This window comes from Polistes fuscatus, unplaced genomic scaffold (assembly GCF_010416935.1).
Source record: "Polistes fuscatus isolate 324 unplaced genomic scaffold, CU_Pfus_HIC Scaffold59, whole genome shotgun sequence".
Classification (NCBI taxonomy): domain Eukaryota; kingdom Metazoa; phylum Arthropoda; class Insecta; order Hymenoptera; family Vespidae; genus Polistes; species Polistes fuscatus.
Genome location: NW_025113139.1, coordinates 149143 through 159911, shown reverse-complemented (window position 1 = coordinate 159911; position 10769 = coordinate 149143). Strand labels below are relative to the sequence as shown.

Genomic DNA, 10769 nt, shown 5'->3' with positions numbered 1-10769 from the left:
GTACTATTTTATCAATTCTCATTTTTTTAAGTATATATTTTAAACGTACTAAATTTTTCCATGCATACGTATCGAAAATTGTTTTATTTTACTTATAATCAACAAATTATAATTAAACTTAGATAGCAGTTGACACAACAATTTTAACTTCTACATACTTCTAGATAATTTTAACAACATAATATTTTCTTGCAAGAATACGAGGTCAGAATGACTGCTTGTAAAAAAATTTTTAAGATAAAGGGAAATATACTCACGCTATGATAAAAAGTAATATATTTAAACTAAAAAGAAAATAATAAGAAGATCACTTTTTTGTTGTTTGGCAAAGATTATCAGAGAGAAAATACAGTACAAAAAAGTGAATATATTAAGGAATAGATGATCCAAAGGATCAAGGCATAAAACGTCCATTTCGTCGTATAATAAGCGATTTTCAACCTGGAAAAAAAAATTAATCAAAAAATGATTAAATAAATAGGAAAACAAAATATTTTATAAAAACAAGATTATCAAACATTTACTTTCTGTAATAAATTTTTGATTCTTCTAACGTCTCCATCGGGTCTTTCGCTAAATATACTCGAATTCCCCTAATGTAAGTTTCAAAATAACACTGCCAATCAATATCAGCAGCATTGAAGAAGAAATTATGTTTATCGACGAGTGATAGTTTGTCCCATAATTTTAAAACGTTATCGTTCCTGAATTTCCATTCATTAAGTGTAAAAAAATTCAATACATGTTTAAACTTTTCTATTTTTCTGAAGATGTTAAGCAATCTGAAAAATATACAATTATTTTATAATGTGCTTCTTTACCGATGATTAGTAAATCGCTTGTAAATTTAAATATCGTCATATATTACATTGGCTTTCTTCCGCTGAGATAAGCTAACGAGTCCACTATAATAGCTGGTATCCAGTGCAAAAAAATTGTCAAAATAAAATAGACAAAATAGTTCTGTTTCATCTGTAACGAGTAATAAAATAATATTTGTTTCGAAGGAAATTTTATACCACTTTTTTTTACATTATTTTCTAAAGTAGCCCAATTTATTGGTCTTTGAACAGAGGAAACAACATTATAAATCGGAATCTCTTTGTCCGCTGGTAAATCATTAATTTTGCCATTTGAGGGACTAATACTCTTTAGTATGGACCTACAATAAAAGATTTTTTTTATTCGCTTTAAATGTTATTTTAAGAAATAAACTAACAATTCATTTTAGTGATTATTTACAAAAGAAAAAAAGTGACCATTTCTGTGCAACGTCCCATGCTGCCGCAATAATGTTATTGACAACATAGTCAGCAGGAATTATGTCGCAAATAAGCCTATCATTGCAATTTATCGTGCGTAAAACACCTTTCGCACTACCAAAAGCAATTCCTGTTAGTCCATAAAAATTATTGATCCAACCGGCAATTGGTTCCTTTTCCGTTGAAATAATAATTGATGGCCTAACGATGCAAGATGGGATTTTATTGGAATATTGCCGTACAGTATCTTCACAGATTGCCTTCGAATATGAGTAAGTATTTGGCCAAGTACCAAGTAGCCTGTAAGATAATCGAATATGCTAAACTACTTATGTTAGCTCTAAGAAAAATGCTATATTCTTATTTTTTTATTACTTTGGGGTAATTAAATCTAATACGTCTTCGCTTAAAATCTCTGTCAATTTGATTATGTCTTCCGTCTTTATAGGCGGCATGTAGAATTTTTCTTCAATTTTTTTATGTATGCAATGTGAATATGCCGTTGATATATAGACAAAGGCCTAAAGAAAAAATTTTTATAAAACTAGAACAACATATTTTTTATTAAATCCGTTGTCTAAATAAAAAGATTACTTCAGAAATTATATTTTAAAGTACGTGATTATATATAGATCGTTAATTAGAAAAAAGTACTTCTAAACTTTTCATCTCCTGGGCAAGCAAGAGCAGATCCCTTGTTCCTCTAATATTCGTATTAACTATAAAACGAATATTATCCATAAAACGCACGGATGCTGCACCATGAAATATCAAATTGGTATCTTGAATACGTTTACGATCTTCCTCCGACAAACCTAAATTCACTTGATTCATGTCTCCTTCTATGAGAATAATCTTTTTTTCGACATCTTTCTGCTCTTTCTTCAATCTGTCGAAAATCTAAAAATTTAAATATACACCGTAATATCGGTGATTTGTTTCATTAGTATAATAATAAAATGTAGAAAGTTTGTAACTTTACTCACAACATCATTGAAATACTCTTTGAATCGAGTATTCGGATCTTGCTGTTTCTTTGCTCTTATTAGCAAATAAACCGTTTTTATGTCTGGACAACATCTAATAAAAATAGCAATAAATTTATACAAAAAGTTCTTACAAGGGGAACATACACTGGGATACTCACGGATTTTAACGAGTTTGGTATATTAGTAGTATACTTTTAGGGTGTTATCGTGGTAAGGGTTTTTTCAAAATGCCTAGTAAATTTTTGAAAGAATTGAAGAAAAAAGTTTTAAACTTTTGATTTTTGTTGTATTTTATAAAAAATACGTTATTTATAAAAAAATTACTTTTCTTTACTAATAATTATTAAACTATTGTTGTTCAGTATCAGTATGGATTTAAATTCCTGTTTTAGTTTTAGATATTTCTTAAACTAATGCAGAGAAGTATAATTCCTACTATCATTTCACTATTATTTCAAAAATTTATCTAGAAGAAAATATCTCTCAAAAACAATTTAATTACGTAAAACAAGTGCATACATAAGTAAAACGTGCATACATAAGTAAAACCACTAGTTTATTTTTTATTTCCAACCATATAAACCTCTTGGAGCATTATAATTCAAAATTACTCAAAATAACTACAAGTTTATCTTACATATCATATTATATGATTATAATGCTATGAATGTGTAAGTTTAATCGAGAAGGAAAACAAATGTTAAACATTGTTACCTCAAAAGCTTTTCCATTAGAAGCCTTCCTAAAAACCCTAAGCCTCCTGTTATGAACATTTTTTTTCAGAATAAAATGTAGCTATTTCACTTCGTTTTTATCAAAATTCGGTTCTTCTACCATAGAAAACAGTTCCTCTTGATACGTTTTACCGCTCAGTGACGCCATTTTTTTATTATTCTACATACAAACAAAGAAAGAAGTTTGGATAAATAAATTTGATAAATAAATTCTAAGTACATTTTGAAGATAAAAGAATATTTATAAGTCATCACTTATAAAAAAAATAGACGCATTTGATAATGATTAAGATTATAATTTTTACTCTTTCAGATTTCTCAACTATTTAGTTTGAATTAATTTACAAATCAACAATTTACAATCTTTTTTAATAAAAAGCATATAAATGTAATAATCTATTTCATTTGCTCTTTTATCTTATTTAAATTAAAGTTTTACTTTTTTTGACTTTTAGTCAGAAAAGATATAAAAGGTTGAAAAGTACAAAATTTACCTATTTATCTCAAAATTTTTTAACGCAAAGAATATACCAATTTTCTGATTTTATGATATTCAAAAAATACTTGTAATAATTTGCACTTTTTTGAAGAAGTGAATATGTTTGTGAGTGATTTAAAACGATTGTAGGAAACTAAGTATTATAAACGTACTCCCGATAAAAACTCTCTAGATATTATTTGACGAAACTTGATTTGACTGCGATTATATAGCAACTGACGAATATCCGTTAACTGATCACTGGATTTACATATGTATTATTCCGTACGTATAGGATGCGCGGAATGAATATTTTTAATATGCATACAATACAATAGGAAATTGCACTGTAATCGTGAGAATGTCTTTTGTTAGAACTTTGACTTATTCAATTAACCTAAATTCAAGAGAATAAAGAAATTATTTACTGTAAAGAGAAAATCAATACAAACGACGAAAAGTAGTACAATATTTATAAAATGCTGTAATATTATGACAATATAGTTTAATTTTTTCTAAATTAGTAAATGAAAGTATTTTGAGAAGATGGTTAAGAATTTATTATTATTTTTTTGAAACACAAGATAAGGAACATAAAACCAGGATTGTTAGAGTCCTCAAAATAACAACATTATATTTTATTAAATTATTTGCCAACATTATTATTTAAGTAAATTACAACATAATTGCTTAGTTAGTAGTTCTTGTCGTTAGCCGTTTGTGAATTGGGATTATCACTTAGACAAAATAATAATCTCTCATTTATATTAATAAGTTTCATTCAGTTAATTATTCATGGCCACTAATTAGTTAATCTGAGATAAAAAAAAACTAGTCCTTTTGTATAGTGAAAATAAAAAAAGAAGCTATTTATATGAGCCAATTCGACTATACTTTTGATTGACAAGAAACGAAAACGAATTTGTCAATTCTTTCGCTGAGTATTACAAAGTCACTAAAGTATTCGATAAATGTAGCAATAAGCTTTGTCCATTACGTTTGGTATTTTTCATTTTTTCGTCATCCAATGTAACTAAGTTAAACGAAGGTGACTTACGACACCTCAATAAAAACAAATTATGAATAGAAAGAAAAAATCTGGTATTTATAGGGTATTATTTTTATTGCCTAATTTTTTTGAAAATAAATTCACTGAAAATAAATTTAATTAATATAACAGACATGTCATCATTTTTGAAGCGACTACACACTCTGCTCTGCACAGATGCTGCAGAAATCGTGGTATGTTATATTGATTATTTAGTACATAACAATGGGACAAATATCAAAGCTAATTAAATCGACGAGGAGGTAAATCATCTTATTATAATTAGTTCCATAATTTTTCAATTTCATTTTTACATCAATTATCTGAGGATTACCACAAGAAAAAGATGTATGTCGCAAAAACGTGGTATAATCAAGATTTTTCAAATTCTAGAAATCTTCTAACTGTTTTTGTTTCTACTACTACATTGGGATTTATACATTTAAATTACATAATTGCTAAAAGTGCTTATGCGGGTAAAACTGCAAAATTATGTTTACACACAAAAAATGTTTGATGAAACAGTTCCTGTTGTAAGTTTAGTAAGAATATTAATTAAAATTTAAAACTATCTTTCTACATTATATTATTATATTACATGTGTGAAAAACATTTGCTGTAGGTATATAGAGAATTAGTTTATATAGAAAAGTATATGGTTTACGTCCGTTTTACAAATTAATGAGATCTTGGAAAAACGTCATTGCGTTAAAACACATAAGTTAATGTCATTGCTTATGCATATAACTCTTGGAAAGGTATATAAAATAAAATATAAAAATATGTAAAATTAAAATGTAATGACAATAAAACATACTTAGCCACATTTGAATTGCTAATTCAAATCGTAAAAATCTAAATTTTCACTAAATTTATAAACAAGGTATAATAAGATACAGTAATAGTAAATAGCTCAAAAAGGCTAACAAAGTTTTAATTAATATTATTAGTCATATCGGGATATTCGAGAAATTTGAAATTTGGTTAGGACGATAATGCTGCTCCTCTGGAATATCTAAAAGATTTCTGAAAAATTACAATATCAACAAGTATATAGAAAATCTAATAAATTAAAATATTGCGCGTTTTCACATTACACAAGATTAGAGATACGTGGAAATAATGAAATTAGTTTTTATGAAGAGATTTTAAAAATTACATGTTTTTTATTGCTCTACATTATATTTACTCAATGTTAATTCTTTTACATTGTAAAAATAGTAAGAATAGCTCGCGATTTTGTAGTTTTTTTTATTTAATATTGATTATTAATGTTTATTAAATAGTTTACTTAAGTATAATGAAAGGGAATAAAAAAATAGTTATCTATAATCATAAAAATTATTAATTTATACTCGTTATGTTTTATGTTACTTTTAACGTTGCAATTCTTAACAAAGATATTTTCGTAATTATCATTTTATCACTCGACGTTTTTTGTTTTAGTCATTACACAAAAAACACTCGTCAAAATTTAAAAATAAAGACCATGCAAATGCGTCCCAACTTGTCTTTTCGTTGCCTATTATATATGTTACCAGCAAAGTGTCTAGCAATGTACGAAATGTATTCATTATTCATAGGCATTCTGTAGAATTCTAAATAAGAAACCGGAAATGTAAGAAATACATCTTCGTTTTGTTTTTAAACACTTCCATTATATTAGGTTAAGGAAAATGAAATCTATTATTTTTACGTGAACTTCAAGACTTTATTTAACATGTTTTGGATTGTCAAATTTTAGTCAAATATGGACCGCTTTGTTCTATAATTTGTTGTCATTTTAAAGATAGCTTCATAATGCACCTCTCATAAAAGTCTTGGTCTCCATTGTCGAAAAACTCTAGAAATCGATTTTTGTAATCTTCTCTTGATGTCAATTTCTTATCACTAAGAAAGTTTTGCAATACAAGAAAAACATGGTAATCACTTAGCGCCAAGTTTGGACTATATGGTGGATAAATCAAAACTTCCAAACAAAGCTCCCAGAGTTTCTAACGAGTCACTATAGACGTGTGTGGTCTGAGGTTGTCCTAATAGAACACAACACCTCTCCTGTTGGCTTATTTTGAACGTTTCTGGTCAATCGCTAGCATCAAACGGTCCAGCTGTTGATAGTAGAAATCCGAATTTTATTGATCCAATTTTTTTTCTTTTTTTAATCGTTTTTTTTGAAGTTATACTTTTTTTTGCACGTTATTAGCTGTCACACTATCATGATTATAAATACCATTTACAATTTCAGTCTCCTGGCATGCATTTTCGCCAATATAGAAGAAAAACTAAAATGTACCAAATTTTCTCTTCGTTGACTTCCATTTTTTACACACTGTAATTTCAAACTGAATGGACCAAACAATAATCAGCAAGAGAATTTTTTTAGTGTGAAATGTCAGCTTTCCAACGAGCATAAATCTGAAATTGCATGATATTTTTCAAGATATCGATCACTAAAGCCATCCATCGAAAAATTAATGGATTTTTTTTTCCCCAACCTAATATTTTTAGAATTCCATTTTTATTTTTGAGAAGTGAACGTTATTTATGTAATAGCCTTATAGGGACCATTTTTTAAACTTTGCCTGTTGTAGACAGCAGTGCGAAGTCGCAATAGTTATTCAAGATGTTTTATTAAAATAAAAACTAGTCTGTATATTATATAAGCACTTAACAATATATACTTATTTATCGTACAAAAAAAATTGTAGCTTTATTAACCTCAAAAAAACTTCTAAAAAAAAAACTCTAACTATCCTGCATTCCAATATAATACTATTTGTCAATAGGACGATAAAATGATAAAATAAAATTGAGATATTAAATACAATTCATAAGAGTTTATACAATAAGAGTATAATCTAATTTATTCTTTTATATATGAGAAAGAAAAAGGGTTTAATTAAAATATGAAATAAGAAATAAGAAAAAAGAAATAAGAAATAAAACTCTTAGCTGAGCCAATACTACAAAAAAAGATACTTTATTGGCTCGTCAGGAAATACTTTAAAGAATAGAAACCCTGGATTATAATTTAAATGATTTAAATAACTTCAATATTACAATACTATATACATATACAATTTATATAGTTTGAAATGTAATTAATTCACGTCCATTACTTGATCTGTTTGTAATTCAAATGCTATGTGAGTTACAAGAGGGCTATAGTAACAAAAATATGATAGCAATAGTCTAGTAAGACCGTTATCTAAATATTGTGTAAATACATCATCATTCGTAGTACCATGTCGTAATGTAGAAACTGTTCTGTCCTTATTTATTAAAAGTATTAAATCTTTACGTAAAAAGTTGATGAGTACATAAGAATTTTCAGAGTTGAAATTATTATTGAAATCTCTACTTAAAATAATTGGTAGCTTATCCTCGCCTTTACCCACAGAATATGCCCCTCTAATTGCTATGTATGGAAATAGCACCTTTTTGAAGAAATGAATAATATCTTCGATTTTTTGATTTGGATAAATATAAATTGTTATTAACACAATTGTTGTATTATCTTCCATTTTACACCCCGCTATACGAAATTCATCCACTGATTAATTTGTAGAGCTAACAAAATCGGACTGTCTCACAGTCATGTTGATATTAGGGGTAAGAAAGTTAGTTGTATCATTCGCATAGTGATAGATAGCAACTCCTCCAGCTCGAACACTTGGTCGTTTGTATTGAACTATACAATTAAAATTTGGTATACTAAAGACTCGTTATCATCAAACTAAGTTTCACTTAAATTTAAAATATTAGACTCTTCAAAAATGGAATTAATATCACCGAAGTGAGCTCGTAGACTTTGGGGATTTGATGTATTCATTGTCAAGCCTTTTCTTTAGTTCATAAAATATTTGGTGACTTTACTCTCTAATTGTAATTACTGCATTATATTAATTACTGCAGTTGATGGTCTTCAGCCGTGATAAAAAGTACTATCATTGTCGTTTGTTGTATATATATCAATACATGTTATGCGTGACAAAGCGACATAAATAAAGTCAATTAATTTTTTCAATAGTATTCATAAACAATTTCGGGATATGTCCTTCCTTATAATTTGTAAATTGTCGTTAAAGAAGCACAAATTAGAGGTATTTTTGAACGCCTAACGTTAATTGTTTTATTGTTGTTAAAAGAAATTTCTGAAAGAAGTAAAGAAAATAGAATTAGCCAATCGTCGAATAACCGTTAGAGAAGTGGCGTAGAATCCAAACTTATCGATTGCCTCGTGCTATTCGATTTTTATAAATAATTTGGGCATGAGAGGGGTCACCATGAAATTCGTACCAAACTTGCTCAGTTCCGACAAAAAACAGCATCGCATTACAATTGCTAAGGAAATGTAGAACTCTGCTTGCGATTTCTAATCGCAAAAAATTTTATTCAGATGTTCAAAGCTGGTGACGAATCATGGGTTTATCGTCATTACATGGAAACCAAAGCTCAATCATCCCAATAGAAGCTTTTGCATCATGATAACGCTCCTGCTCACACATCGTAGCTTGTGCGAGAATTTTTTGCCAAAAACAATATAATAATGATGCTGCAGCCACCATATTCTCCAGATATTGTCTCCTGTGACTTCTTCTTCTTTCCAAAGGTGAAAAGGACAATGAAAGGACGTCGAGGATCAATAAAACTGATTTTTTGAAGTACATCGAGGATTGGAAACAACGTAAGCACAAGTGTATAATATCTAATACAGATAACTTTAAAGAGGACACAATATTCATGAAGAAATAAATAATTTTTGAAAAAACACAAATTTCGCGATATTTTTTGAACAGACCTTGTATTATTTTTACCTTTTAACAGATTCATATCTTGCCTATTCCTAGTAACTGTGGTAAAATTATATTCGCATAATTTTCATGAGATCTATACGAAGAAGATATTAGTTAAAAGAAATTTTTATATCGTTAATTATTGAAAAATGAAATCTATATACATAGACTTGATGCTGGAAAGGATTTTTTTTCTTAGATGTGTTACGGTCGTTGATTAGAATAAAAAATGTAGAGCTGCATCCTTTGCTAAAACTATTTAAGAAAGTATTCTATGTTTGAAATATAGGAAAATATAAAAAGAGAAGCAAAAAGCCATAAATTAAAATAAACAATTATATAAAACATTCTTTTTTCACAGTAAAGTATTTTAACTAAACTTTAAGATATACTACTTATTATTGTTTGTTATAAAATCAGGATAAAGGTAATGATTTGTAATTCATCGGTATACTTTGATTAAAATCAGCAAATTGTAATCCTATAGTTAAGTAATAAAAAAAATCGTACAACATGTAATCCAGTTTATTCATTTTAAACCTTAATTGATGATCACTATAGAGAAGAAATAAAACGAATTAAAACTAATAAATAATAATATATATCTCGATAACCCATACAAAACTAATAAATAAAAATACCTACTTCAGTTAACCTTAAAAATGAGTTTTATTACTTATATTCTCAGAGTATCTCAGAATAACTTCCTAGTTCTCCACCTGTAAGAGTCTTACGAAAGATTCTTTCTGGCTGGAAGTAGAGGAAGGGAGTTCTCACTCTACCCTTTCTAACAGTGATCACGTGTTAACATTTAATGCTAATTCACTGCCGTCAGAACCTAGCAAAATCTAAGAAGCATTAACGTATACATTAGATAGGCGAAAGTATTCTACATTCTTAAAGTCACTTGATCTTCTTCAAGAAACGGGCTATTTTGAAAATGATTTTAAAATTATAAGTCGTTACAAATTTTTGTATTCAAAAAATTTATATGCATATGAAGAGAGTAATAGTTACGTTATTCTTATCATAATTTATACAACTTTTTTGTGAAACAGATAACAAAGATTTAATGTTGTCACAGCATATCTTACGATTATATTATATTATATACATGTATTGGTATAAAATAAATTTATATATTTTTTCGTTTGTTAATATTATGCTTTCTCTCTCTCTAATGTATTTACTATATGTATGTAAAGAAAATATAATTTCTTTCGTTCCAATTTGCCATACTCTGCATGCGCCGGCGTGTTAGTTAGGATTACTTAAAAAGAGAGAAAAAGAGAGAATAAAATTATTTCGTAAAAAGCACACGTGCAAGAACAATACACGGTTGGTAATCCGTATTTTATATAAATAATAAGAACAATTTATTATTGCAGAATGCACTACCATGTAGAAACCGTACTCAATGGGTATCGAACATATTTGTTAGACATAAATTCGGAGACGAGTT

The 10769-nt window shown here is 27.8% G+C and overlaps 1 protein-coding gene across 1 annotated transcript; it reads right to left on the bottom strand.

Moving 5' to 3' along the window:
* Positions 1 to 299: 299 nt before the first annotated feature.
* Positions 300 to 3027, bottom strand: LOC122522797 (fatty acyl-CoA reductase wat-like; the record flags this gene model as incomplete). Its single annotated transcript, XM_043644063.1, has 9 exons — positions 300 to 441; positions 525 to 782; positions 869 to 972; positions 1033 to 1162; positions 1260 to 1562; positions 1638 to 1783; positions 1917 to 2162; positions 2249 to 2342; positions 2966 to 3027. Coding segments are annotated over 9 exons (1449 nt in total), but the record flags the coding sequence as incomplete, so codon positions are not given.
* Positions 3028 to 10769: the final 7742 nt, after the last annotated feature.